Below are 15187 nucleotides of genomic sequence, written 5' to 3'. Positions count from 1 at the left end.
CACAGAAGCACAGTTGTCCCGGGGTCCAGTGTATGAGAACAGCATTAGCAGAATAACCCAATAACCAAGGGACAGATGTATGGGGGAGGGAGTGCAGCTAATTAGCATACAAGTATTTTACCTTTGGCCAAACATCAAGGTGGACTTGGTCTCCACATCATTGTAGCTGGAGGGGGAGCAGCAGATGAACATTGTGGTGCGACAGTTTCCGCCCAGCGAGTCCTGAAGGATGCGTGTCATTTTGCTGTCTCGGTACGGTACATGGGATTTCTACACAGAGAGAAGTGAAAGGAGACACCCGAAAAAGAGGAGCAGAGGATTAAAAGGGATTCTCTTTGGTGCAGTGCTATGTTTTTCCGTATCACTGGAAGAGGAATGTTGTGAGCATCAGCCAGGAACAAAGACTCGAGAGGGTTTTCTCTGTCTGCACTGTCGCTCATAGTGGCACATGTTAAATCATTACAACTTTGTCAATCAGGCTACATCCTTGAGCTGTGAATAGGGAAATAAGTGCTTTATTAAGCAGTCAAGAGGCATTTGACAATCTCTCAGTATTTCTGTGTGGTTTATAAATCAATGAATACTTGCTTCGAGTTCAAATTAGATGGACGAATGGTGGTGCTTTCTAACAAGGTGGACAGAAAAAGGCTAGTTATATAGGATGAATACTGACAGAGATATTAGCTTATTGTTACTATGGCCATCATGCACAAGCATGAATGTACTATTTAACATTTGCACTGGCTATCTATGCTATGCCTTATAAATCATACTTTTATAATTTTTTAAATTTTAGAAATAGTTTAAATAGCTTGTGAATGGGCAAGATTCTCTTCTACTGGTTATTTTGCGTGTTTTTTGGTCGGTTGATAGGGAAAAAAGAAATGCCTGGAGGATACCCACCCAGACGCAGGGAGAAGCCGGCAAACTCAACAGAGAAAGGCCCAAAAGCTACCACTGTTACTTCCACTATGAGGTTTATATCGCCCTATTATTACTACTGCTGCGCCTGATTGCTACTACCAGGGTTAATGATTGGCTCCAGTTTATGTTAGATGCTCTTTAAATCTCAGTAAACATTTGGTATAAAAGTTTAATGTTTATAATTTAAAATAGGATTTACAAGGAAAATATAAATTATTAAATAGAACCAACAAACACAAATGACTTGTTAACTTGCTATAGGGCTGGTAAAGATGCTTTATATTTATGCTAATTAGTATTGGACACATATATGTACAGTAAATGCATTATGTATAATAAGCAGGTGTTAAGATATAGCACATGATCGTCACACATCTGCTCTGCTCAACACTGGTGGAACATAAATATTATAGTAATGTACAGTGATTTCTCAGTCATACCGTTCCTTCTGCCAGGGCTGAGATGACATTCCCCAGGGCAGACAGAGACCTGTTGATGTTCTTGGCTTCATCCAGCACGGCTCCCTCTGCACCTGTCTTACTGACCTGACACAGATACACAGCACAGGAATTAGAGAGAAACTGTTTTTAAATACACTATGTCAAAGAGGACTAGGTTCATTTTTTTTTTTTTTCTTTTCTAATAACGGTCAAACAGCAGCCACTTTCTCTACCCAAGTGTGGGCTAATTGGGTCTGAAAATCAATATGCAATTTGCGACTAACTAGAGTGAAAAATAAAATGGTGGTTACAGGGCTCACATGTGATACTCTCAATGCTATTAAGGCGTGAGGGGATGGGTATTTACAGTAACAAATAGTGGGGGTTAAAATCTGGGGGACTAAAATGATGCAGGTCTCCTCATCTTGTGGTGACAAAAATTAGGTCCCTTTTATGTAAATTCTTCAATATTAGATCACCAACATAAATAAACGTTCAAAATTGGTTAGGGTAAGTCACGTCGCAAGCCAGTGTGGTGGTCCCATAAGACATGTAAGCTTGTGTGTAGAACAAACCTTTGTAATCCATATTAAACAGAGTGAAGAAGACGCCTGGCAATCATCGCCAAGGTATAATTGAATAAAATTTGTATGTTAATTCATTCAGGTCTTGTCTCCTTTGCTTGTTAGCAAATTTAAAACATAATTATTCTAGGAAGTAATTTCAAACTAATTAAAAAGTAAGCAACACAAATAGAGCGGTATTATGTATTATAGTAAAAATAACTGTCTAATTAATTTCTGCTAATCTATATAAAAACAGTGTAATAAAATACGTAATAGCGCTACATTCTGTATGCTGTTTAATGGAGATCTGCCAAACTGTAGTTAGCATTGCCTGCTACCTTATCTCTGTGTATTGACGCTGCATCTCTGAATGGAGCTGACATTTCCATGCCATCAAAGTCCTCTTGATTTTTCATTTCAGTTGTCTGGAAATACCACAGCTGATGGCATGTGGCCCAGAAAGCAAGCAACACAAAAAGCACGAATATATAGGCAATAAAAAGAACTAAAAGAAGACAGCAAGAAACTTTGTTGCTGTTGTGGAGGCAGATAAAACACCAGGCGCCGTCCTGTGAATACACTTCTTCTAATTGAAGTTATAGGAATGTTGTCCACTGTTTGTAACAATGTGCCAGTCAACTTCAAAAACTACTGACACATTTGCTGTCAGTAGAGAAGACATTCCAACTGTGTGAAGCATCGTGGGTATTGGTATTGACTTAATTAGGAGCCCATTTTCAGCAAATAACTACTCTGATCAAAGCTTTCTGTCAGAGCGATTTGACTTGGTGTAGAGTCGATAATGTTTTGTATCAAAGTGAGCCCAGTTTACAAGGGAGATGTTATTTTTTCCCCAGGAGATGACCATGACAACTCAGCCGTGCAGTATCAGCAATTATTAGCTAATGAAACCTCAGGCTATTCCTGGCACTACTTCCCATACAAGACATTCTATAGTTTGCATCAATACCGTTTACAACCAACAACACTGAGAGGCTATGTTTCCTGCTGGTTGGGTTTTTCTTCTCCCTGCTTTCCTCAGAATGACCTATGTCCTCAAGAGAAATTATTTTTCAGCGAGCATGACAGAGCAAGCTGAGTCAGAGTTCACCTGAGTGGCCCTGAATAGAAAATATTGGTTCTTATGTCTTTGGGGTCCATTCGACCTGTGTCTTGGAGGAATGACCTCATTAAACAATGGAAATAGCTATATTGTTTCCACATCGGAAAAGCTCCCAAATCTATAAAAAATGGCCTTTACCTTGAATGCAGAACAATGTAGTAACATTTGTTTGAAGACTCCTAGTGGTGTCAAGAATGAAAAATGTGAGAATTCACTTAACAGAAAAAAAACAAAAAGTCGGTGGCAAATTTGACCTTGTAGTAAGTTATAAAAACAGCCCATTTTTCTTACCTTCTCGCTACCTGCTAGGTCGACTAAGTACAGCTTCCCACTCAGTTTCTGCTCGGTTTCCACATTTTCCTGTTTGATATTTATTAGGAAGATGCTGTGGCTGCGAGAGCTGTGCTCATTCATGTCTGCAGAAGAAACATAGTGAGCCAAGATAGAACGTCATTTTGAGTAAGCTGCGTCAAAGCTGAGACAAGTACCGGTAGTCATTTTACACCTCATGGCACGTTCCTCACCTCTGCTCCCTTATGTTCCTACGCTACATCATAGACTGTTTATCACTGACAAACAGCAACCCAGGTCTTTATCACAACTCAACAGAAGCAAAACAATATGTACGTGCTTGTGCCTACCCCTAAATTCAGAACACAGAATAAAATACCGGCCTCTAAACAAGGAGTAATGTGGTATGTCTTACTCTTGCGTCCTTAGTTTGCTCACACAACCAAACAGCATCCCTGTATCAGTGAGCTATTAAATATTCATAGTTTAAATACTTGATTGAATCCATTGCAGGAGATGTCTCCTGAGAGTACATCTGATGTTCTAAAGATTTCACCATATTTCCTTTTCATTGATTTTTGTTCTTGCTAGAAGCTTTAACTTCAAGCTCTAAACAAAACACCTACAAATGCAGCTACTCTAAACAGTGCTCATTCGTAGCTGTGAATTTTGTTCACTGACACTGGCAATATAGCTTTCTGTGATTGCAATACTGATTCTAATACATCAGACTGGTACATTAACAGCTCCTGAAGGCATTGTTTCAAATGATGTATTATGTCTCACATGACCTGCAGTCTTACTAGCTGGTTCCATCACACTACACTCAAACCACTGCTGCATAAACAGACACTTCCATGGCCTGGCCCCTCCTCCTCTTGTGCAGTGTAAGGTCCAACATGAGGCGGTCACTAGAGGATCATCTAGAGGAGATTGTTCTCTCAGAATGACAGTCTTTAACCAGTCACATTCTCCATCAGAGCTTCTAAGAAACTGAACACCATCCCTCAAATAAAATTGGTTATTAGGCAATCAAATCTGTCAACACTGAATCCCTGTTGCGTGTTTCTTACCTTCATGTTTTACTGTTGCTTTTATTCACACTGCCTCTTAAACTTTGCTTTTGCTGCTGCCTCTGTTTCACTGAGCTGCTCTGTCTGGACTTTTATCATTTGTGTCTCTGTCTGGACTGCCTGCTTACTGCTGCTGTGCAAACATGCATACATTTTAAATAAATGTTTGTTTTATCTTATTGTGATCCTTCTTTCCAGGGTGTTTTTTGTACATTTGGCCAAGAACTACAGATGGAAACGAGCCTCTTGGCATATTCTGCTGTTATACTGTTGATCAATACGCGCTGTCCTTCTTGAAAAAATGTAATTGATAAATAAAATAAATGTAATCTATACTTGCTGGATAGACTGAAAAAACACTCAAAATTGATTAGAATTCAATGATAATTTTTCAATGTTTTTTGCAAAAATGAAAATATCTGACAAGGCTGTGCTACTACATTGATATAAAAAAAAATAAAAATGTCTAGTTTGCCCTGTTATTGCTAAAAACATCATCTACCGTCATTTAAACCATGCACCTTCCCATCCTTGTAACATGCGTGCTCCTAAGTTTTAACTGCAAATTAGATGTGACGTGAGATGCCTGAGAAGAGTCGGGTGACTCACTGGTGACTGCAACATGGCGGTTGGCCTTTCCTTCATCTATCACATCCATCACCTCCTCAGGGCTCGTGACGAAACGCTCTGTACATCCCTGTGTTTGAAAACAACCAAAATAAACATGAGGGTGACACATTATAAATACTGTATGGGCTTATCGTTCAATACATGGCAGAAGGATAAATTATTTTTGGGGATCAATATTTACCGTGGGGACTCTTTCGTTGTACTAGAGGGAACATGTGGGTTATCTTTTTTCAGTTCAACGATGAGTTTTGAACTGTAGAAGGTTGAATTATGAACTTCTATGTGTTGCATTCTGTTATTTATGTATTGCAGCTCATGTTCTTAACAATATTGTACATTCCGAACATTTTTTGGTGCTGCTTTATGGTTTGGTTTCAGTATTATTGTTTATCACCTATATTTACTTTAGCAATATTTATCATGACAGCCCTAAACACAGTCGCACATGTTTACTGGGGAATTACTCCAGGACCTCACCTTTACATAGGGAACTCTGTATCGGTCTTCGTGCACTGACAGGTTAGTCTTCGTCACTAGAATGGAATAAAAAGGTCAGAGTTACCCAAACTGTGTGGTTGAAGGTGCATTTGCATAAACTGACTACGCTAGCATTTAAGCATAACAAAACCCAACTCCAGTCATTCTTATCTATCTCTTTTAATTCACTGTGAAATTTTACTATCCCCCTACTGAATAAAACCATTTATAAATCTACTGACATGCTCCAAAATAATAATAACTTTAAACCACTTTTTGGCTCAAACTCTTGCATTGCTCACACAGCTTTTGAATGCTCCTGTGCTTTAATTAAAGTGAACTAAGATTCAGAGACCCTGCGCCGCTCCAACAGCCCCCATATATAGTTGCCAAGTCCACAACTCTCAGCTTCTTTTTTAGAAAGTCACTTGCAAATGTTGAGAGTCGCAGGTTTCGGGGTTTTTTTTAGCTTACTCCCAAGTGGCACTTTCACATCATAACTTTTTTTTTTCAGTTTTGTTTCACATTAATAGACTGTTAATGTTTTAAAGTCGTCATTGATGTTAAACATGTGAAAAAAAAAATGTGTATCTCATTAGCGTTTTCTCAGCTGTCACACACAATGTTTAACTGGTAAGCTGCTTCTATTTGGGGCTTCTTTTTGCACGGCTCAGGTCACTTGTTTTTCAAAGGCTTGGTTGCTTGCTACTCTCTGAAAATCTGGCACCCGTATCCTCATCTCCTCTCTAAATACTCTGCTGGCAGCTGTATGATGCTTTGATTTACCTCGCTTCAGACTGCTTAGGTTTTGGCCAGTGCTTCTATATCTTTCGTCTTCATTTAAGCACCCTGCATGGTGATGGCGTATCGCTGCAGTCTCAAGCTCTTTTAAAAATGTTATCACAATACTGTATCCTGCGGTTTACGTTTTTTTAATCCAGTCACTTCACATGGTTTTTTATCCCTATAATAAGAATATGCTGTGTTACGATGTTTACTGTGGAGGTGTACAAACCAATCTAGTTTTATCAGCGGCAACCAAACATAACTGCACATTTCATATCTTGCACATTTTCGATTTCAGTTTTTTACAATGCCATCATACCTTTATTATCTGTTTATCTTACTAGAAAAAGATATACTGTATTTGACATTTAAAACATAGTGTGCCCTTTCAATAATAAGACAGCCACGCTTCTTATATTGATTGTGACTCTGTGTAGGCAGTTGACTTTTCAGCACCTAAATTCCCACGAGAATATCGTAGCCTGCCTTTGTAATTGGGTTTTCGCTGTAAAATAATAAACCATAGAAAATGCAAGTGTGAGCAGTACTTTACCATCCAACAAGTCCCGGATTTTGTCCATGTAGATCTCAAAGTAGGACACCTGCAGAAAAAAACAAATGAATGAAAAATGTAGTTGAGGTTTTAAATAACAACGTGATAATAATAACACGGCAGCCGTACACATATACAGCATGTTGTTTTGCCCACTGCTGAGCCAAATGGGTTCAGCGCCCTGTTTAATTACTGTTAATTATGTAATCTTTTTTGTTTTTGCTTTTAACCAAATTATAAAAAACAGGACGTCAGGAGGAGAAATGATGAAATACAAGAAATGTTACAGGATGAGACCCAAATTTAAAGTAAGTAATTTTAAAACATAAGCAAAGGTGAATAAGGAGAAGCTAATGGTAAGGTTTCCACAATACAGACTAGCTTATTGAGTTGGAAACATAGAAACAAGTTGCAAGCATTTTATTATTTGTAATGTCTATTAGGAAGTAGCTGATTGGGCGGAGTAGTTAAGCTTGTTCTGGTTTTGTTCAAATGCTTAATTCATTTCCATCTAAAGCTACGGAATAGTGGTGTAGTTCTAGGTCACAATTTATCACAAACAAAACAAAACAACATCATTTTCCTTGGTCCATTAATGAGGTCAATAGTGGAATCTATGGGCCATCAACTATAGAGCAGAGTGGGACATAACCTCATTTTATTTTTAAACTGTTTATAGTTTAGGACAATTATGACCATTTATCCTGACGAATTGATCGCATTGATTTTAACTTACATTATGGCTTTTCTAGTAATTGCATCACTATGTTATGCGCTCCATAATGTATTTGCCAAGTACTTAGCAAAAAATGAAAACAAAAACTGCGTAATAGTTTAAAGAAAATGCTTGGTCATGGCCAAATAATGAGGCACTGCAGCCAAGATAAAAGCTCATTATTGTGAAGAGATGCACATAATCCTGCAATAACACATCCTTTGTCTTAAGTGTCTATTAGATAGGGGTATAAACTGGAAGAAGCCAACATTATGTGACGTTAAGTATCATAATTTATTGGTACTTAGTTTAGTCATGTGAGATTATAGTGGTAAACGTATAGGAGGAAAGCCCTGAGGTAGACATTATACAGTGCTGCATGTCTATACCAATAGATTGATGAATTTAATTGAGCAGGAATTGAATCCGGAAGCAGAGATCAGGATGAAAACACACAACAACCTTGATGTGAAACTCCAGGTTCTCATCCATGGCAAATATGTGCTCGAAAATGTCCTCTGCAATGCGTGGGATGATTCCCATTCCCTGTGGGTCGTGCAGGTTCCCCTACAAGAGCAGAAAGGTATAAGTGTAAGTGTGTGAAGAGGAGGACGGTGGACGAAGACCTTGGGGTAAATTAAGTAGCAAAACAGTGAAAAAAAAAGGCTGGTAGGAAGGCTTTTGACTTGTAAAGGCTCTAGGGTGTCTTCCCGTGAGAGTTGTAAAAGAGGTTAGCTCCCACTCATGGCTAGAATCTGGAGAGACAGTGTTACGACATAGATGGAGTGAGATTTACTGTGTGAGAGATAGTACTCCATAAAAGAAGGTGTGTCTATGTATGTGCTGTAGCAAAAGGTCTATCTGGTGAATAATTTAGTTGTACAATATACCGATACTCTACCTCCATTGTGTGTGTCTTCCCAGATGATGTCTGCCCATAAGCGAAGATGGTGCCATTATATCCACCCAGGACATCTACGACAAGAGGAGAAAGCAAGGTGAAACTAAAGGACAGAACAGCTCTATCCAGGGAATACTTTATTATAAGTAAATTCAAACGTACAGTATTAATGCATTGGTTAAACAATAGTAAAGTTTACAATTCTTCTAAATAGTTGAGCATGTGCTTTTTACGTGTATTTAAGTTAGTTGCAATGTGTAAAGTTGTAACAATGCCTTACACATATAATCCACTTTAGAGGCTTGTTGAAGCTTCTAAAAGTGCTACACTATAGTAATTATTAATTTACTCCATACTCAGGGGTAGTAAGCTATTTCTATACCCACAACTGCCCTGGAAAAACTGACAAAAACGAAACTTCCAATCTGTTACTTTGATGCAAATACTACATATTAACAGATGGCAATTATTTCTGCTTTTGATGTATTTTTAACGTAATTTATGTAAAAAGATGTTAAGCCATTCACATCATCATTAATCAGTGCTAGTGCAGTCTGTGCAGCTCAATGAGTGAATTATGGAGGTTCGGAGCTTTCACGTGAATAAGAGAATAACTGAGAATAAGAAAAACCTGTATGTGTCCTCTATGTGCAGGTTAATGGACTGGTGACCTAGGTTCAGTTGTGATTGCAGTACCTTTTTTGTAGGCCTTTAAGTGTATAGCATCGGCAACCAATCTGATGGTATGTGCTAAATTACAGCCTTTCTGTCATCAAGTGTTTATTTGTAAGCGAGATGTCCACGTCCAGACAGAGACAAAAAACTCTGACCTTCAGCTGGAAAGTGCAGTCAGGTGGTATTTAGGCTTGGTTAGGTTTAGAACAACCTTTGTGGCTGCTTCAAACAAACAGACATACAATCCCTTCCTGGAAAGTCACAATGCTCCCAAAAGGCTAAAAGATCAAGGGGCACAGTGCTGTTCGAAGAGATATGGCTGGCTTTCCTCATAAAATCTGTGGTAAAAGCGCTGAACCGTGCAGACCAGCTGACTTCAAACTAATCAGACAGAATGGCTTTTCTTTCTCCATCTTTTTGTTCGTAGTGTTGTTGCGCTCTGTCTCGTGAGCCGCCTCCCTCTGCCTGTCCACCTGTTAGGAGACTGAGATGTGTACAAAAGCGTAGGATCAAGCGCTTGACTCGACCGCAAAATAAAAACAACGGACAATTAGGAGCAGTCTGTTGGAAGATACAAGAGAGTGGGTAGACAAACTGTCGGAAAGCACGGTGCAGGCGCGTGCTTTGGCCTTGGATGCTACTGTGATGCCCCGCTGATCTTCCTTTTAAACATATTTTTTCACTAAGCGCTATTTTTATAACCTTGAATTTTCCATCTTTCCACGCTTTGATTTTTTTAACCTTTTGCTCCTGTCATTCTTCGGGTGATGCTGTAAGCTGACATTGCAACATCCAGTTATTCACGAGTTTCAAAAGTCTAAAGACAGCAGACAGGATGTTTTTTTGCCTACGCTTCTATATTTGCAGTATGTATTTATTCTGGTGGGGGTTCTGCCACCTGCTCGTCTTTGTGGTTACATTATTGGTTTTGCCTGAAATGGTCCAAAGTATGACATTAAATTTAGCTAATCCAATGTTTACAAAGTCCTTGTGAGGTGCAATGTCATGTGATGTTTACATTTTTTCCTATAAGTCAAACTGAAATATGATATCACCTCCTTCTTACATTAAAGCGATAGTCTGCTGTGGACAAAAATCAGGTCTGTGCGGATGACTCACCTTTCACAATCTGCTTGGCACAGGTGTTGTAGACCTGCTCCTGGGTGGTGTTAGTGGGGAACACCTTGTCAAACACATAAGGCCGGCCCTGTGAACCAAAACACAGTCACTTAATTATGAGAGCAACCACCCTCTTCTTTCTAGACAGGTCAATTATCATGTCACTTCAGCTTTTACTCCAGAACATATGGAAAAATATCATAGAAACACCCTATAAATCAAAAGATGCTATATAATACAAAAACAGTGATAACATGAGTACTCTCAACTGCCTACTCTGGGAATGGGAATCTTGGATCTTTAATGGAGAAACTAGTTGAGATTTCGCTCACGTCCAACATATTCTCTAGAGTCTTTATGGAGCCCACTGGTGGAAGTTTGCGTAGCCCTGCACAAAGCTGTATGTTTAAGAGTGTCAAAGTGCAGCCTTATAGAAAGCTTACCACTAAAACATCTTTCTACAGTATATATGCCACTAAACGCACCACATGAATAATATATTTGAACGGTCAATAAATTCTGTAATGAATGTGCCTATAATTTTGTCTCATAAAAGATACAGCTATTACATTCTTTATTATAAAGTCAAAGGGCTCGATCTTACCAGTCTTAACTCTCACAACGCACATATAAAGCAGAACTTTGGCGCATTCGGGGCATGTAGGTCTTAAGACAAATCTGCAGGTGAGTCTACACTGCGCACTTAGACAATCAGAGCTCTGTCCTTTCTCTCATTGAAGGATATTATAGGAGATATACAATATTCATAATTTCTTAACTGTATTAAGTCAAAATTATCATTCTTGTTTGTTAATGCCTCAGAACAATTAAAACATTATAAAGCTGTTTCTCAATCGCCCGTCACAGTGCAATAATACAGTATATTAGTGATCTGTTTCTGCACCTCTTGTTTAGAGATTTTAAAGCATGACACAAGCACGGGCGCAGTGGGGCTTGTTCACCGCCCGCTGTGTGCCATGAGGAAGATCGGCCCCAAAGTGAATCTTTGCAACAGGATTTGAATACATTATGGTGTTTACAGAATCAAAGTTTTTCAGTTGTTATGAAAAAAAGTTGTAGTAAATATCAACCATATGGTGTGACTAATGATGTTTACATAACTGCTAATGCCCCAATAACAACATTTTTTTTCATGCTTTTTCGTTATGTTGTCAGAAGGTTAGTTCTAATTTAGTAATTTAAAAAGATGTTAATGATGCTTTACATTTCAAATTCAAACAACAATGACAAAACACACCATTTTTATTGTATCTGTTGAAAATAGTATGCTAACTGCACATAACACAAGAACAGCACTATTCAGTATCAGTATTATTATTAAAATGATGTGTTTCAGAGATATGACTTCCTGCAAAGCACTTAATGAGACAAGTGGCCTGGCACCTCCACTGGTCTGATTTAGTGCAATATCTGACAGTACTAAACACCTATGTATTACACATAAGTTGTGTGTCGTTTAGGAGCTGACCTATTTGTGCCTAATCAGATTTACATTACCCATGCAGGCCTGGCTTTTCTTAAATTCATGACAGCTCAGGAAGCGTGACGATCCTGGATTGGATTAGAATGGTTTTACTCCACTTGCAGCGGCTCATGTCCTTTCTATCAACTGCATCTGTTTGGCCACAGCATTACATAATGTTTTGTAAAAACACATATACCACAAGTGCAGTCCTCATAATCTTACATTAGACTCATAAGATAACCTAATGGAGTAGCTGTAGAGTTAATGGTCCTTAGCCAAAATATTACTCACTACTGTGGTGTGTTCACTGCCTCTTTAAAGCTCTTATGTTTGTTTGTGGAGTTTTCTGCTACGAGAGGCAGTGGGTGTTGTGATTGTGAATGAGCTCAGAGCAGCGTGATGCCTTGGGCAGAATACTGGGTGACCCCAAGAGAAGGACAGACACACAACCCACATCAGAGGGGGAGCCATTAGAGACAGCGATCAAGAAAGAGGAGCACGTAGAGATGGATGTGGAGAGGAGAGCAAAGCCACAGCACTGAAGGCAAAATAGAGTAGTCAACCTGAAACAAATGTCTGCATGGGAGCGGAGACGGGGAGAGAGGAGCAAGATGAAATTTCTTAGAGGCAAAAACAGGTCTTACATCAGCAACCAGGTCAGGAAGCACTAAACCACACAATTCATTCAATCCCCAAGAGACCGGTGGTTTCCACCTACTTGAGCTTTTTCACACTAGCAGCTGAGCCACGACTGTTTCACAAAAGTAGAAATTGTGACATCTTGTTCTTTAAAGACATATTTCCATCCTTTCCACTGGGGCTGTGCAATTAATCTTAATGTAATCAAATCTAGATCCAATCATTTCAAATTATCAGTGATTAGCTTTGCTCTTTATAATTGAGAGGTCTACTGCTAATCCTGTGTCAGAAAAAGGGGAATAATTTTAACACAGTTTTGTGTTAATTCTCACAATCTAAAATAAAATTATAATATAACTGTACTCTCTGCATCCTTACTTTTCACCTTGTGGACATCAGACTGGTCATAGATTTATCCACAGCCAGGACAGGAAGTGCAGTTTTAGATTTATTACCAACTACATAGTGTCACATTCTTTCACACATACTTTTTCCACATTATTGTCTTATATTCTTATGACTGCCATCTGCACAAAAGCTGCTGTTTGTGCGAACAAAGCCATTATTCAAACAAACAAACACCAGTCATGATTCTCTCAACCTCAGTGCTTCCTGTCACGCTACTCTCGTGCTTTAATATTATATGGAGACAGAGTATTGAATACACTGTCTCCATTTGATGCTATTGAGAGCTGATATAGCACAGGATCATTCAAAAATATAACTTTACAACCTTGTTTGTAAGATTACACTTGACGTTTCTGTTAATTTTAATTGTAGTTTAATTTTAATTATAGACAATATAATAAATATTCAAGCATATCTCTGGAACAACAACTGAGATATTATGATTTTGTTTCAATATATCTTCAACCAGTTTTACAGGTATATTAAATTTTCATAGCTCTGCAAGTTATTCACTACCAACTTGACCCGTTTTATTTGACTATGACAGACCCAGAATGAAGTCATCTTTCACTTAAGGGTGCCAAAGGTGTGGAGCTAAACCACTACGGTGTTGGGTGATGTATGCAAGGGACTGGGTTATAGCAATAAAACTATGATACACAAATATTCAGAGACAATATATTTATCTGACTTCAGACTGTGGGTGTGGACTAAAACTGTGAATATAAACGTAGCTTTCAAAAGGAAGTGTAAGCCTGTAATGTAGATGTAAGAGATGCTACTGGAAACAGTTTTAAGGAGCTTAGCGCATTTGATACATCTGCTTCAGTTCTTCACATGAAAGCGTTAAATTACAAAATCCTGATTGCCACTTCTCTCTGGGATAGAATACCCACAATCCCTTGCACAATGCCTTCAACATTTTTAATATAACTGAAGACACAATTCCATCCAGTTCACATTCAAATTCATAGTTGTATTTGCATATTTTCATCTGATTTATATAGAGTAGATCAGAACAGTCTTTACAATTCTTCAATTTGTAAAAGCCTGACTTTTGGGTAACTGTTTACACACTCAACATAGTTTAATGGACGTGCACAAATCCAATAAGATGGGGACTCTCATACCCTTCAACTCGGCTTCTGCACACTTCATTAGGCCAGCTTCATTTCATTTGCAGCAAAAGTAAGATGAATGTGGATGTTTTCTCTTTGCTCATGGTTCAGGATCTAACCTCAAGAATAAACCACCGCATGAGGAAAATAAAAACACAATTTACCATTCTCCCAGAGCTGCAGCAAAATCTCCAGCACTAGAGTCAGAGCAAGTGACCTCGCTCTGCAGCACTTATATATGGTCAGAAAAACACTTGTTGTTTATGGAAATGTACTGCTCGAAGTTCCAACTTGTGCTTACTTGTATTTACTGCATATGGTTTGTTTTTTAAATTGTCTTACCATGCAAACTAAATGATATACAGAGTGCATTAGAATTGTAAGAATATAGAATAAAGTACATTGCACACAATGCTTTTGAATGTGTGAAATAACAGGATAGGACATATTAACAAGTCATCATTTTGAATATAAAATATACTATATTTTACATTTATATTATAGTAAAGATTTTTTTTTTTTATGCATTTGTGGTGTAAAATCACAAATCACAGAGTTTGAGGATGATTTGATGAAAAAGGATCTGAAATGTGTTTGACACTCTCAAAACAGATATTCTCAAAAGTATGCTAGAATAAAGTTATGTATTCATTCAAACTTCAGTGTGAAAGACTGTCACTGCAGGCAGCTGCACCTTCTGTTCCAGCAGATGGTAAAAGTGGAATTGGCATTACCATGTTCTTTGCCAGCCATCTCCTAAAATAACATGTAGGTACTGCCATAATGCTATGCTGTTTGAATGATATTACACTACAAAAATATAGGGATTTTAGCGTCAATCCAGAGCGCTGTCTAGGGTAAGCAGAAATCTAGCCTTGATGGAGGTCAGGCCACACCTCTTGTACAAACCGATCAATAAATCAGATGTTACAGCAGACTCGAGCTGACAGTAATGATGCTTCATATGCATGTCCACCTTAATGAGCTCATCTGTTTCGATACTGTTTTGGAGTTTGGTAATCACAGCTGCAGGTACAAACAAGCCCCCCATCAGAAACAATTAGGCCTGACTCCCTAAGCCTAATCATCGGCTTCACATACAAACCGCGTAGTGAAAAAACATGGATGGCAAACGGCAAACCATGATGGTGTGTAAATGTTACATAAGATGGATGAAATAAACCTCTTTCCCGGTCATTTGTTCTGCTAGCTGCACCGGCTATAATCTTCCCCTTTTCTGCATTTACCATAATAGCCTGCATA

The 15187-nt window shown here is 38.5% G+C and overlaps 1 protein-coding gene across 3 annotated transcripts in view; it reads right to left on the bottom strand.

The window, feature by feature from the left end:
* kif5ab (kinesin family member 5A, b) overlaps positions 1–15187 on the bottom strand; it is a 64081-nt gene that overhangs the window by 28387 nt on the left and 20507 nt on the right. For all 3 annotated transcript variants that reach the window (XM_033966086.2, XM_033966087.2, XM_033966088.2), the window contains exons 2-10: positions 10274–10361; positions 8480–8553; positions 8041–8145; positions 6864–6912; positions 5525–5580; positions 5027–5114; positions 3345–3469; positions 1365–1469; positions 122–270 (exon numbers count right to left, since the gene is read on the bottom strand). In XM_033966086.2, coding sequence (XP_033821977.1) covers positions 122–270; positions 1365–1469; positions 3345–3469; positions 5027–5114; positions 5525–5580; positions 6864–6912; positions 8041–8145; positions 8480–8553; positions 10274–10361 — 839 coding nt within the window. The remainder of the gene's footprint in view (positions 1–121; positions 271–1364; positions 1470–3344; positions 3470–5026; positions 5115–5524; positions 5581–6863; positions 6913–8040; positions 8146–8479; positions 8554–10273; positions 10362–15187) is intronic.

This window comes from Periophthalmus magnuspinnatus, chromosome 5, assembly GCF_009829125.3.
Source record: "Periophthalmus magnuspinnatus isolate fPerMag1 chromosome 5, fPerMag1.2.pri, whole genome shotgun sequence".
In the NCBI taxonomy this organism is placed as follows: domain Eukaryota; kingdom Metazoa; phylum Chordata; class Actinopteri; order Gobiiformes; family Gobiidae; genus Periophthalmus; species Periophthalmus magnuspinnatus.
The sequence above is the reverse complement of the archived record's forward strand: the minus strand, read 5'-3'. Positions and strand labels throughout refer to the sequence as shown.